This window comes from Anas platyrhynchos, chromosome 1 (assembly GCF_047663525.1).
Source record: "Anas platyrhynchos isolate ZD024472 breed Pekin duck chromosome 1, IASCAAS_PekinDuck_T2T, whole genome shotgun sequence".
Taxonomy (NCBI): Eukaryota; Metazoa; Chordata; class Aves; order Anseriformes; family Anatidae; genus Anas; species Anas platyrhynchos.
In genome coordinates this window covers 28,427,732-28,443,203 of record NC_092587.1, presented here as the reverse complement: position 1 = coordinate 28,443,203, position 15,472 = coordinate 28,427,732, and the positions used below count along the sequence as shown (strand labels likewise).

Below are 15,472 nucleotides of genomic sequence, written 5' to 3'. Positions count from 1 at the left end.
CAAAAAATTGATTTTTTTTTTTCTCTTCCCTGATGTAGATTTCCTGACCCCTGGACTTTACAGGCTGAAAAGGTCCATGTTTTAGAAGCAGCTTTATACTGAGAAAGAACATTTTAGTGTCTCCTACCAGGTGGATTTTCTTCTTAGTTCATGCTGCAAGGCCCAAACATGTTTACTCTGTAGGTCTTGTGGGAACTACCAAAAAAAAACCCAACCACCCAACTACCAAACAAGCAAGAGTGACAAAATGCCTCAGGACAAAGGACATCAACTGTTCCTCCACTGTCAAGAAGGAACATTATCCTGTCCTACAGGGAAACAGGCAAGCTTACCACAAGCTAGGGGAATACTACTTAGCAGATATTACTTTAGATAATGCACATATAACTTGACTGAAAAAGTTTCACATATCACTTGACAATCAAGGTGTAAAAAATATCGAGCAATGTAGCATGGGAATCAGTCCTGGGTTCAGTACAATCTGTACTTGTACAGATAACCAGGACAGTCAGTATTCCTCTCAACTGCTCTGCAAATGATGCCAAGATGGACAGAGGAGAAGCTGCAAGAAATCTCAGTATTAGAACTCAGTATAATTTAAGAGTGTAATTTAGTAAAGAGACAAAGATCAACATTTCTACAGAAGTAATGAATAACATAAATACCAGAAAACAACTCGCAACTGAGAAAGCCCATAAAAAAGAAACTCTCAGTTGCAGATCAGAAGTGAGCATAAGTCATTGACACAAAACCAACACAACTGAAAACAAAACAAAACAAAAAAAAAACAACAGAAAACCCATCAAACAAGGCAGCTGCATAACAAGAGTTTAATCGATAAATAAATTGAAGAAATACTATCTCTAATGATGCCAGTGGAACACTGCGTCCAGTTTTGGGCACAGTTGTTTCAAACTGATTCACCTCTCTTGAAAATGAGACAAGGTAACACAAAAAATGCCCAGGAAAGGGTAAGAAATACTTGAATGTTTTCTTAACCTAAAGAATCAACAATTGATAAATAAAGGAATGGTTTTCAAATATTTAAAAGTGTTGTAGAGAGAAAGAAAATGAGCTTGTTATCACTTGCTCCATTTCCTGCAGGCACAGAACATCTCAGTTTGCCACCAAGACGATGGCAACTACACCAACTGTTTCACAGTCTGTGCCCCCCAATTTTTTTGTTCGTTCATTAGGCTCAAAAGACCTGTGTTACAAGTTTAAGTTTTTGTGATACCATGCCTGCTTTACCTCACTGTCTTTCGCTTATTACTTTGTAACACTCACCTCCCTGGTGGCTATTCCAGAACTGGAGCAGAATGGTACTTTGTTAATATTTATTTATTTTCAAACTTCAGTGATTTCAAAGATTGTAGGGAAGCTGGAGAGCTCCATCACTGCACCATTCTAAGAACAAACTAAGAGATGCCTACAAAGACTTAATGACATGTAGTTGATATAGCTCCTCTAGGTCACATCATTTAAAAGAACTGTAATACGATGATGGGAAGGAAATAAGAAGGTGTTCTAAACATCTAGATGACTGAAGTCACTCACTGTATGTCTGTCTCTCAGATGTACAGCATCTTCATCTGTCTGAAGACAGTCCCAAAGGCAGGACCACAGATAAATTCTTCTCCAGGTCGGATTTCCAAACTATTTTTTTTTTTTCCCCTGTGGTACAGATTCTATGGTATGCCTCAACTTTATGTAAGAATCCTGAGTGACTGACATTTATCCCCTTGAAGTTTCCTCAGAGATTGAAATACTTTATTTGAACTTGTTCCATGATTTTGTTATCAGGACATGTAAGAAGTTTAAAATCCATGCACTTATATGCACAAATCAAACCCGAACTCCGTACATTAAACTTGAACTACACTTGTTCCATTAGTTCAGTTTAGGTTCAGACAAAATTACTTCATTGGTATTTGCAAACACCTTCAGCATTTGAAGGAAAAATAACATTGTTGAAGATGCATTTGAGGTCTCACATTAGAAGAAACTATTCCATAAGCTATATATCCCTAACAAGCTAGAACAGTAAGACAGTTATTTGTTTCAGCAACCAATAAACCATTAACATTTTATGGAACAAATCTTAAAAATTGAAAAACAAACAAAAAAACCTTAAATCATCTATTATAAAGAATTGCAAATAGAAATGTGCAATTACATCTTTCAAATACATTAAGGTTTACCTGCAACACCACTCAATCCGGCCTTCTCCTTCGCAAGTTTTTGCCCAGTGATTATCTGCGAGGTTTTTCATTGCCACAGCATATTCACAGAGAGTTTCCTCATCCTCACAGTGCTCACGCCAGATCTTATCAAAGTCTCCCACTAAAGAAAACAACAACAAAAAATTGCATGTTAGATACAACGCACACGTATCTAATTGCACATGAGATACGACAATTGCTGCTTTATTGTAGATGGCAAAATTCCCATCTTCCAATTAAAAGGAGTTATATAATGCAGTAAGAGATTACTTTACCTGCATTTAACAACAAAAAACAAGGTCCTCTTTCTCTAGTTAAAAACAAAATTCCAGGTTTGGGAGATGGAAGGGACTATCAGCTAGCAATATTCTCAGTATATGGATTTTGCTCAGTTTGTTCTGTGAAATTAAAGTTCCCAGGAAGTTCTGCTTTCAGGTTTCTGTGCATAACTATTAAACTTGACAAACAGTTTTAGAAATTAAAGACTGAAAGGCTTTGTAGTCACATTCCTGTTCACAGCAACTACCCTGGGTGATGTTACATGTAAAACTGCCTAACTGAAGGTTTATTCAAGGCTATAGATTTCTCTGGATACATTGGAAAAGGAATTCAAGCCTTCACGAATGTCTGCCTATGCAGTCAGTCTTACCCAATTCGCGTCTAGGTGACAGTGCAGAAGAATCAAACTGACTACAGTCAAAAAATCAGATAAATTTGCCTGCCAACATCCAGGGACAGGCTTATTTTCACTTTCCTCACCTTGCTGAAAAAGAAGACTTGCAGGTAAAATTCTGACACTTCAAAGTAATTAAACATCATGATTTTCCCACTTTTGCTGGGAAGCACCTACTTCTTCAAGCTTGCTTTACATAATGTACTGTCAAACAAAAACAAGGTAAATGCCACTGGTAGCAAGCCACAATTCCTGCTGAGGTTTCTACAGCGTGAAAACTCTTGGTATACTTTTAGTAAAGGACACTTCTACACTACAAAGGAGAAGAAAAACATGCTCACTAGTACAGTCCTCACTAATTCATTTTGTGTTTCTTAATCAGGAATGTGTGCACACACCTGGTATAAATTTATGTAGATCTGCAGAATATTTATCTGCCAATTTTGCATCTATAAGCTGATGCAGATAACAGCAAGTTATTAAGAGTAGAGCTATATTTTAAGATTCGACTGACAAGCAACATGCTTTTAACAACACGGTTCCAAAACCAGTTTTCATAGCACCTTACTATGAGAAAGAAATATTTACAAAGTGTATCCAAGCATAAGCCAGCTGTGTCTGCTACAGACTGAAAGTAGCTTACAGTATGACTTGTCCTCATATCAGTAAGAGATTTGTTTTTCACCCATTTACGAGAACTCCTTTGATGTGCTTTGTTCTAATTAGCAGCAATAGATTTCTTCCTGTCCCAACTTTTATTTTCTTTTTGCGTTTGTACAAAGCAGTAATAACTGCTCTCCCCATCTGTCCTCCAGTTCCAGCACAACTGGGTATGACAGACAGCTGCACACTCAGAAGATCTAAGGCAGACATCCAGGTTTCTGCCTGTGTAAGTTTGGTTTAGGGATGTCACAACTATTTTCTCTTCTTCAAAAATAATCATCAGCACACTCATGCAATCATCAAAATGAGTCATCCTTCAAATTAGCTGTTTACATCGCCTTGGATGAGATGGCAGTCAAGATGGAAGGCTAGGAGTAGACGTGATACTGTTTTATTTAACAGGATAGGTGAGAGGAAACCCTCATATTTCCCAAACAATGCAAATCTGGGGAGAGCTGCTCTATAGGAAAGGGCCTCGTGTGGAATCAGTCAGGCAGGACAGGACAAACTCTAGCACTGAGAGCAAGAAATGGTACAGACAGCATCCTCCCAGCAAAGAGGGCAAAACGAGCACGACTCTAGGGCACTTGATTTCTTACATCAGAAGTGCTGAATATACACAGCATCGAGGCAGAAAGCACCAGCCCAGTCCAAAGTATACTCTTAATAGCTGCTTAATTGGGATGCAATTTAGATAGTTCCATGGGTTTTCTGCCACAAGGCACTGAACCTTACTGCATGAGCCAGGTAACTGTAAAATGCCTGAATGACACACAGTTGAGAGAGCTTTGTTCGAGGAAAACAGGCTAAACAGAAACAAAAAAGTTTGAGTCTACAGATAAGGAGTCTTGAATTTAGGTATACAGAGCAGACCTGAAGCTGACTACCAGCACCCCACGATGTGAACTTTGGGTTACAATAAAATTGCCTATGGCAGTAACAAGTTTTAGCACTGAGAGAAGAAAATAAAACTGAAAGATACAGACTATTAGAAGAGACATGGAGAACCAACATGAAAAATTCATCACAAAATAATTCCATCACACATCCTATATCAAATCAATTCCGTGAGCACTTCTGGTTTGTCTTCATCTGTCAGTAAAGTATCTCTGAAGGTAGGGAAAATGGCAACACAGGATAGATACGGCACGGTTTCTGCGTGTGCAACACCTTGCAGCCACAGGAAAGGGATGAATGAAAGCAGAATAGGACTCCTCATGATCATGAGCAAAATGGAAAAGTTCAATATAAAACAAGGCTTTGTTGTTCCAAGATGAGGAGACATCCGCGTAACGCATAAAAGGGCAGCTTCTATGCATAAAGTTGTTTCCTCATAAAATGCATAATTTAGCTTAAAGTTCGCATAGCTTGGCAAACTAAGGGAAAAAAAAATCCATGACAAACTTCAAAGATGTGGCTTCCTAGAGTTCCTAGACCATGAAATCACTGAACAACAGCACAGTGAGCAAGTGCAGGGAGATACTTCTGCAGCACTTGTCCTATATTCTTGTCTAAGCACCTGCCTTTGACTCACCGGGTTTGATATGACGACCATTTGTCTGCCCTTTTCCAGAACAACCGCAGACAAAAGGTTTTCTGAAGAGACTGACATCACTGTGCAGTGCCTTTCAAAGAAGCATTTGAGGTTCAGCTTCCCTTGAGCAAGTACCCTGGCAGGGAGTTATTTCGGCTTGTTTTCCACATTCTTCTCCAGCCCAAGTTTTGAGAAAGCGCAGACAGGCACATTAGGCAAATTTACAGGAACTCGAATTCCAGCATCATGCTCCAATCCTGCCTGAGTTGGAAATGCAAACAGCGATTCCTATCTGCTGACAGATTTTAAGGTAGTGACTACAACAGGTCTTGCAATATCTGATTTTCAAGTGGTACCCAGAACACAGCAGAGCTGTGTATTAATATTTTCAAACAGCTTTATAATCCATGTGGAAATACGGCATTAAATGTGGTGCAGTTAAACATTTATTTGTGAATCATTGCTTGTGTAACCAAAAAGACTGTAAAATGTACAGGAAGGTTCCACAGCAAAACTAATGCTTACTAAAAAAAAAAATAAAAAAGTCTTCTGTTAAGCAATCACTAAGTCCATAAATTAAATTTAAGTCCGTGGTAGCTGATCTAAAGGATCAAAAAAAAAAAAAGCCTCACATCTTTTGTCACATCTTAATATTTGGCTTAGTGCATTAGACTTTTCATCTCAAGTTCTCATGACCATACCATGACAAGGTTTAAGGCTACTCAACATATTTAGTAGGCACTTGATGATTACTTTTTATGCAATTTAAAACCTGTTTTGAGCACTGGCTCTTCAGAGATCTTTATGCATCTCAGATCTCCATAAAGGAACCAGTTAAGCCAAAATCCATCTGAAAAGCCTCTGATTTATAAGGCCAGTGCATAACAGAAGTTTCACATACCTATCAAATCACCACAGTGCAATTACTTTGAAGGTATTTAATGTCTGCTCTCCTCTCTATCCAAAATCTCTTCACCTAAAAGATTAACTCCTCCTTTAAAAACAAAACAAGGCCAAGCCCACCTCTTTCTAGCAATTCAGTCAATGAAGAAATGAGTGACCAACTCGGAAGTTCTTCACAGCCTGACCTTTTCGAGAAGAAAACCAAAAAACCAGTGGTGTTTACCTAGGGCAGACGAACCCCTCAAATCCACCCACACAACTCCTGCATGCGGAGCAGCCACTCACGCCCCCAAAGGCAGCACTCACTGAAGCCTGTCTCAGAGAAGAAACCCATCACGTATGAGTTATTTTTTAAATAACCCTAATTACGAGAGAGTTTTAATTGTGGGGAACAGCAATAGACAGCTAATGTTAGCTGTAAGTTTTAACAACTGAAGACATTTTTAATAAAGAAGAAAGAATTATACAATTATACGGTAAGGACTCCCCAAAATTCAGCTTCCTTCCACCCTAGATTTTATTGTTTTTGTTGTTGGTTTTGTTAAACTTTTAAAAGATGTTTCTTATAGAAAAATTAGTCAATTCTTCTTATTCAGCTAAGACTTCTGACAGAATAAATCAAATCAATTTGTCTTTTCAAGACAGTTCTCTATAGAAGAGAGATCAGTTTCGCTAAAAACAGTATTTATCACTTTGGCATGGGATAAAAACAAAAACAACTGATCTGAATCATTCTGTTTTATCCAGTGATAAAATAGTTATGCCATATGAAGCTAAATGCACAATCTGCACCCAGGGGGTAGCTTTTGTAGTTACAATTTTCCTTAATTCCCTCACTGCACTTCAGAAAAACTGCCAGATAGAGATGGCTGCAGTACCTCAAAAGCAAATGCAAGATACTTCATCCACCACCAAACTAGAATGTATCACCTGCATTCCTTGATTTAACTGATACCACACACTTAAGATTCAGCTAGATGCAATGTCATTTTACATCTTAATCAACCTCCCTTACTCCCCAAAATATTTTTTTTTAGGACTTGAAAATAATGGCCCTTCTAATTCCAGTTTTCTTTGTTTGGAAAGTTATAATTTTAATTAGTAGCTGCAATAAAGCAAAAGAAAAAAAGACAAAAACAAGGGTTTGAAGTCTTGACCACCTGCATCCTAGTATCAACTGGTAATGCAAAACCCAGAGGTAAATGCAAAGGGGGTGGATTGCATCTATTTAACAGCACAAAACCTTCCTGCACACACCTTTGTTGGCTCCTCCAGGAGGGAAAAAAAATAAGCTTAAAGCATTGACTAACAATGAGAGACAGAAACAAAAGTGACACGCTCATATTTGTATAGTTGTGTTAATAAAACTCTTTGAATTGCTCATTGTTAAAAGAAAACCCATGCCCACATTTAACAAGTGTCCATGACAATGCTGGATAACTTGAGATGACAGGCTGCTAGCCATAGCAACGCCTAGCAAGATCTCTGAGCTTTCTTTTTTGTTGTTGTTGATGGCAATGCTCTGTGGAATGAAAAAAATCCATCTCATTTTAGCCTCTTAGAGGCTCTCGTAAACCCTCTGCCTCTCACGTACTTGCTGGAAACAGTAAAGAAGCTTCTAAATCATGCCAACTGGTAAATGGGAGAAATCCTACACTGTCCACTAGGCAAAAACTGAAATCAGATTCCTATGAATACTTCACGGGACATTATTTCTTTATTAACAGAGACTCACCAGTTGGAATTTAGTTGTACTACTACATCTCTGGATGCTATGGCAGTGATTAATTACACGAGGAATGTTAGCTAATGCTCTGCTATTTACTACTTTCAGAATATACGAGATAAACCAGAAACCTACTAACATCTGTCTTACTAAAACAACATCTGAAAGACATTAGGTATTTTTGGCTTCGACGTTGTCCAGTTTTACATGTCTAGATACTGAGCATGAACTTCAACTCGGACAAAGTTCAGGCAATTTAAGCTAGTATTTCTTCTCTTGTCTGACTAGCGTTTACTTTACATTTCTTAGGACTTACCTGAAATATTTCACAATTAAATCTTCTTTTAAAGTGTAGAAATCTTGCATATGTATATACACACACACATTTACAAAACAATATATTGATATCTATCTATATAAATATGAAATCTACCTGACAAGGTATCTGCAGCTGGTAAAAATCTTGTGTGTGAACCTACTAGCTATCTGTTCACTCTAAGCAGACGTCTAGGGTACAACTCACCTGCTATTTAAAGCACCTCTTGTGGGCCAGCTCACATCACCCTGAAGAATGATTTGTGTCTCCAACCTGCTACAAATCACTTTAAAGACTGATGGCTGTCACACAGCCAGCGGGGAGCCCGTTCATGATAGCTGAAGCAGTTACTGCCCCCAGGTGTTGAATCGACTCTGCTTGGCAGGATCACCCCCTCTCCTCCCCAAACCTGGCTTTGAGGGATGACTGTGTGCTGCACCCTAAGGACACCAACAAGGAGGCAAACACATTAATGTAAAAACGATTTCGGGGGACTTATGTAAACGTGGGAGCAAAAAACTGAAGCAGCTGAGGCACAGGTACGGATTTCATCATGCTGACCCTGCAACAGGAACGTTGTTTTCCCTGCAAAAGCAATAAAAGGAGCTGGGGAGGAGGTTACACATAACTGTTTGTGCAGTGAGTGCAAGTCTGTGCTGTAGCCAGTGGGCATTCAAGATAGGCAGGCTAGCCAAATGATACCAGGAATTTTACTGAATTCCCCATCAGCCTGTAAAATAAGATGGGATTTTTAATGAAATGTTCGCTCAAACTGTGGTGTGCAAACTGTGAGGACAATCATATCTTAATACCTACATCGTAAAACGCCATCAATTTTCATTTATAATAAAATGAAATGTAGTTTGTTTGAAAATGTAACGGTATTTCCAAATGTTTCCCTTCTCCAGGACATTAATGCAAGGGGGGAAAAGCAAATGGACCTTACTATATATACAACTGGTTTACTGTAGAAATAAACATAAGTTTTCATTAGAGAGGAGTAACAACTGTTAGCATACCATGTAGAGCTCAGTAAAAAGGTTTTCCTGCCCTGTGAAAAATGTCACTATTTCAAAATGTTTCCTGTTTCAGATCAGGAAGAACTTCAGCTCTCTCAAGGTTTTTCATGAAAAACAGGAGAGGAAGAGACCATAAAGCAGCTAGCTGACTTCAGAACAACATTTCTCACATCAGTGTCTACGCCACTTACCTACTCAGGCTACCTACTATTGTAGGGCATGGCTGTCAAAAGTCTTCCACATTTTCTGGAGTTCTAAAACCTCTTAATAAAGTTATAACCTATTCCTTCAAAGCCTCATTTATATATATAAGGAATCACACTACCACCTTGAAATGTTGCTATCAGCTTCTGTGATGCAGTAAATAATACTTAGCAAGACTAGTATCAATACTGTGTGATTCAAAGACTAAACAGCCTCAAGAGGTGTAAAGATAAATAAAACACTTATGAAACGTTTTCCTGGGTGTTCACTAAACACCTTTAAAGATACCTCAAAGTTTTTCCACTTACATTAAATACAGGGTTTCCAGTGAGAAGCAGAGGCTGTTGCAAAACATTTTTCCAAACTATATATAAAACCCTCTGTAACCAAGTGTCAGGCTGTACAGAAAATGTTTACTTGATAAATAGAGGCCTGCACGATTACAGAGGTAATAAACAACTCACAGAAAAAAACAGGCTGCTTCTGTACAAGGAAGGGATTTTTATACCACAGTAAAAATTAACCCTACTTGGCTATTAGGAGCAACGGTAAACAAAAACCAAAAGCACACTGCACACGTTCAATAAATCATGTTTAGTTCCCTACAAACTACTAAGTCTGCTTTAACAACCTGACTGTTGGGCTTGACAGACACCAATGTACTGCAGCCAATGCATGCTCTAGCTCAGGGCTGCAGGTGCCTAAAACGTGCATACTGGGAAACCCTACACAAATTTGGGGTCACCTGTGGTACCAGGCAACTGAGCCAAGAGCAAGAGACTAACCCCAAAACTGCTCTGCCATACCCATTCTGCAAGAGGCTAGTATGAGAAGACCAAATTCAGGTTTCATGAAAAACCCTAATTTCTGTACTTTCTAAGTGCTCGTGTCAAGTGTCCAGAAACCCAAAGTTTCTTGTAAGTGATGAACAAAACGCTGGAGAGCTGTTGTTTCGGCTTGTGGATCTCACCCTGGTGTGTAGAGCAATTAGGGCTCAGCGAATCCGGTCGGGTAGGAAACAGGACTCCAGAAAAACGTGAGCTCTACACTAATGAGACATATTCCTAAGTGAACACTTCACACCTCAGCGTGTTTGTTCTCACTTCAGAATGTTTTCTTTACCAAGACAATGCTTATAGGCTAACCTGAAGAATGAGGTATTTTTAGGAACCACTAGACGGGCTTTGTCTGTGCCTACTGCTGCCTTAAAGGAGTCTGACAACTTATTAATGATTAGCTAATTTAGTTGACACATTTACTTACCGTGGAAAAGGTCCTTCAGTAATTCAAATACTTATTTTGTCTCCACACTAAGAAAACCCATACTGTTTTGTAAAACTTCATGAAACCATCTAAAAATACAGAAGACACACAATAGTGCCTTAGGATCCACAGTAAGAGTATCCTGCAATCCCAAAATACCAAGTCTGCCATGGTACTTATGTTTACAAGCTTCCCCTTCTTTATTTACTCATTAACATCAGAGAGAGTGTAAGGGAAAGGGAAGGAAATTGAAAAAGATGAAAAGAAACGGAGATGAAAGAAAAGAAAGAATCAGTATTTCCACTCGAAGTCACACTAGATTAGTAATACCCAGAAAACAGGAAAAGGTAAGTACTGGTCACACAGCACAAAAGTTAAAATTGTTCAAGAAAGAAAACACACTTTTACACAAGCTTAAAAGAATTTAAGCTGAACCACTTCAAACATGGAAAATTCTTGGTCATGAATAGACTGGCATGGTCTGGGACCAAGACATTGCATTAGCCACGGTACAGAAGCACATACAAAACCCATCCACCAAACATAAGGGTAAAGATAGTTCAAAGAAAGGCAGAAATTAAAAAAGAAGCCAAGATTCAGCTTTGATAAACTTCAAGAGTTCACGGTTTTTCCTAAAGAAAAAATCTGTCGATCAACATTTCTCATAAACTTTTCTCTAGTGATTCCTTAGAAATAGCAGTAAGACGTCGTGATGAGTTCCTGGTTAAAAAGCACTGCTCTTGCACTTTGACAAGTTTGTGACTTCTTCAGAGAAGCGTTAGCTTGCAGTTTTGAAGCTCACTGCTCTCAGTTTTGTACCGGCTCATTTTCCAGAAAAAGAAAGGGGAACTATTGTGGGAAATAAACCACGAGTAAAGATGCCAGTTATAAGCAAGTCAGGTAATACATGGACTTATAGTTACAGAAACACAGGCCATGCTAACACCAGAAAGGCAAATGAATTCTCAAAGTAATCAGCTATTAAAAATCAAGCCTATATAACTTCTATCCACAAACATCTCTGCATCTCAAGGATGCATCTACTCCTCTCCAACACTTCTAACAGAACACAGTAACTTATGACCATATTACAGCTTCAAGTGGTTTCCTAGACCCTATGCAACATAATCATATACCTTGCAGAAAGGCATTCAGCATGTTTTTTTCCATCAACAAAATTAATACAAAGCACTGAAGTCCATGCAACAGCAATTCTAGCGCTGTTTGCTTATTTAGATGAAATAGAAACCAGCTTCACAGAACTCCAGTAAATGTGAGAGTAGTCAGCATAAATTAAAAAGACAATGTGAGACCCTGGAATAACACAGATAGCTCTGTTACTGCTTCATACAGACGTGGGAGCACTGTACTGGGGAGTCAAGAGACTTTCCTTGTGGACATAACCATGGATACTGCTTTTTAACCTTGTTTCTTTCATACACTCAAGTTACCACTCAAATTTTACCAAGAAATTACAGCTGATTTACTGCTTTTTTGCTTCTTTAGCAATCTGACAACTTTGATTTTGTCACAGTAATGCACTTGCCAGTCAGCGCAGCAGAGTTTTAGAAAATAAAACAAAGGCATTTCAGAAGGAAATTCTCAAGTCTGCTTTTAGAAGCAGAGAGAAACACGGGGAGAAAGACTCAGAACCTCCTTCCAAAAATAAAACTCTGGAATTGAACTAACCTAACGTATGAAGTACAGCTACTATTAATCACAGGTTACTTGTAAAGACTACCTAACCATCGGATAAGCACGTAATGGGCGGAAATCTCCTTGCTGTACAGAAGTGACATGATTAACTACTTGTTTTTAAAGCTTCTCTTTAAAGATACAAACAACATTGCTAAATTAGCATGACTAGAAGATTACTGTAAAGTTTCTAACGTGACTTACACGGCCTATGAAGTAAATTAAAGTACTGTTTTTCCCCTTTCTGTTAACCAGTTACATTCATCTGAAGACAAAACCCAACTCAGCTTTGCATACTAAGTTGCTCTTTGCTGAGCTGTGTGCTTACGCTGACTTCCATGTGATTTCGGCTTCCATCTGAAGCAATTCAGGTATTACAGAGGCTGCTTGCATTTCTTAGAGTTCACAGTGACAATGTTTGCCTTTTTTAACCTGCAGGCGCTGTGAAGTAACAGAGAAATGCGACCTGCTAGAAGCTGGACCCCTCTGCCAGGGCTGCAAGGTCTGAACGCGCCGTGTTCCCTCACCCAAATGGCACGGGAACACGGGAGAGCCTCCCTTCGGTTTTGGCTCACACTAAGGCCAAAATAAACAGCAACTCTTGACCAGTGCCTACACAGGTAGATATCTGCGCCCAAGTCCCACGGTCGGGGTCCTGTGGAGACTCCTAGCACCCAGCAAGCAGCCTGACCTTGTTGCTTTAACAGGAGTGCCACACACAGACCTCAAAGGGACACGAGGACCAGTGCCAGGAGAGGAAACGTCCCTGTTTTACAGGTGTCCTCCTGGAGGAACGCAACCAGCTGTTTGCCAGTCACTGGAGTGTGGTGGACGCCCTGACAGAATGAATGAATGAATTTCTTGTAACCTGCGCTACAAGGAAGGTCGGAGAGATCACTGAAGTCATCCTGAAGAGGCTGCAAATCCCAGAAAAATAAATCTCAACTCTTGACGCTCATCTCCAGACGTTCCTGCGATGTTTGAGGCACCCCAAAGCCACCACCACAACCCCGCCGCCCGGGCAGATCCCCAAGGGCCGGCACCACCCCCGCCACAACGCCGTGCCCCAACCCGACCCCCTCCCCGGGGCTGAAGGAGGCAGCCGGGATAACAAAGAGCGGGGCCCCCCGGGGCACCAGGGGCTCCCCAAGCACCCAGGACCTGCCGACAGCCCCAAATCCTCCCCACAGACCGCCCCAGCCCGCAGCAAGCCCCCCTTTTGGGGCTACCACCCCCCAGGACACCAAGCTCCGCGGCCGGGCGCGCCCCCTTCACCTGGCAGCATTACCGGCGCTGCCCACCGAGGCCGAAGGCGCCCTCCTCCTCCTCCTCCTCATTGCCGGGGAGGAGCAGGAAGCCAGCGGGAGCCGCTCCGGGCCGCCGCCGCCCCCCGCTCCCCGCCACACCCCCTCGGGCAGCGGGGGACGAGGGGGGCGCCGGGCTGCCAGCGGGGACCCCCCCCCCCTTGTCCTTCATCTTCCTCCTCCTCTTCCTCCTCCTCCTCCTCCTCCTCCTCCTCCTGCTGCTGCCCCGCGGTTACCTTCCCGGTACTTCTTGCGCAGCCTGCGGTGGACGCTCTTCACCACCCCGGACAGCTTCTCCTGCTCCAGCTTGCGCTCCTGCTCCGGGGGCTGCGGGGCCGGGAGGGCAGCGGCGGCGGCGGCCCCGCCGGGCTGGGGCTGGGGCTGTGGCCGGGGCCGGGGCGCGGCCTCCATGGTGGTCCCGCTGCTCCGCGGCGCGCAGCCCGGCCGAGCGAGGGCTGAGCCGGCAGCTGCCGCCCGCCCCGCATGCGCTGCCCCGCCCCGGCCCGCTCGGCATGCCGGGGGTTGGAGTCCTCCTGGGGGGATCCACAGCCTCCTCCTGGGCTGGGAGGGTCGGGACATGTCGCGACATGTCGCCGCGTATCGTGACGTGTCGTGGTGTATCGTCGCGTCACGTCACGTAGCCACCGAGGCGCCTGCCTCTTCCGATGATCCTGTGAAAACGCATCCTGGGGTGTGTCAGGGATAGTGCAGCCAGCAGGAGCGGGGAGGTGATCGTCCCCCTGTGCTCTGCTCTGGTGAGGGCGCACCTCGGGTGCTGTGCTCAGCTTTGGGCCCCTCACTGCAAGAAGGACATCGACCATGTCCAGAGCAGGGCTACGAAGCTGGTGAAGGGCCTGGAGCACAAGTCCTATGGGGAGCAGCTGAGGGAACTGGGGGTGTTTGGTCCGGAGAAGAGGAGGCTCAGGGGAGACCTCATTGCTGTCTACAGCTACCTGAAAGGAAGGTGTGCAGAGCTGGGGTCAGCTTCTTCTTACAGATAACTAGTGATAAAATGGCCTCAAGATGCACCAGGGGAGGTTCAGGTTGGAAATGAGGAGACATTTCTTCCCACAAAGAGCAGTCAGGCACTGGGACGGGTTGCCCAGGGAGGTGGTGGAGTCTACGTCCCTGGGGGTGTTCAGGGAAAGGTTGGACGTGGTGCTTAGGGACGTGGTTCAGTGGGTGACATTGGTGGTACAGGGATGGTTGGACCAGATAGTCTTGGAGGGCTTTTCCAGCCTTAATGATTCTATGATAAATGGATGCCAGCAGGCCAGTGTCCACTGGAAGCATGCGGCCCTACAAAGCCTTTATTCTGCCTTCCTGGGGCTGCTCATCCCGCCTCCATGCTGAGCGTGGTTTCCGGCATTTTGGGAGGGAAATGCATCACCAGGGCAGGACAGAACCTGCCAGCAGCAGAGCTGATGGAGCCAGGTTTTTGGGGTTTTTGTCTCCTGCTGAAGAGCTGGGGACGCAGTGTCAGGACACCGTTATTCCCTCCTGCCTCACCTGCAAGTCTGGCCAAAGGGTCACCTCCAAGGAGGGGCAGTGCTGGTGGGGCAGTGGCAGAGCATTGCCCTGTGACTCTGCCCGAGCGCTGCACAACACCCGAAGCGCTTTGATTCTCTCCTCTAAGCGCAGTTGGAACCAACAGAGGCAAAACCACTCCTCCCACACTCGTAGCAGGGACATCTGCAGTAAAGCTGTTTCCTTGTTTGACTTGGCTAGAAGCAGCTAATTGTGATCTCTGAGGATGTTCATAAACGCTAAGAAGGTAATTGCGGCTGCAGTTAAACCAGTGACAAATCACACGGACTTGGGCAGGGTCAAGATTTCATCCTAATGAGAATTCGGTGACATGTGCCACTTTGTCCAGCAGGGCATGTAACAGGTTCTTATCAGCACTCTGTCAATCCTGCCAAAAAGATTATTTCATAGCTAATCACGGAG

At 42.7% G+C, this 15,472-nt stretch overlaps 1 protein-coding gene and 1 long non-coding RNA gene across 2 annotated transcripts in view; one reads left to right on the top strand and one right to left on the bottom strand.

Moving 5' to 3' along the window:
- Nucleotides 1–9,342, top strand: part of LOC140001608 (uncharacterized) — a 31,930-nt gene extending 22,588 nt beyond the window's left edge. Inside the window, exon 4 of the long non-coding RNA XR_011807013.1 lies at nucleotides 9,130–9,342. This is a non-coding gene — a long non-coding RNA (uncharacterized lncRNA). The remainder of the gene's footprint in view (nucleotides 1–9,129) is intronic.
- SAMTOR (S-adenosylmethionine sensor upstream of mTORC1) overlaps nucleotides 1–14,116 on the bottom strand; it is a 35,059-nt gene extending 20,943 nt beyond the window's left edge. The window contains exons 1-2 of the mRNA XM_027457409.3: nucleotides 13,759–14,116; nucleotides 2,202–2,343 (exon numbers count right to left, since the gene is read on the bottom strand). Of these exons, the coding sequence (XP_027313210.1) occupies nucleotides 2,202–2,343; nucleotides 13,759–14,101 (485 nt within the window). The 5' untranslated portion in view covers nucleotides 14,102–14,116. The remainder of the gene's footprint in view (nucleotides 1–2,201; nucleotides 2,344–13,758) is intronic.
- Between the last annotated feature and the right edge of the window lie 1,356 nt (nucleotides 14,117–15,472).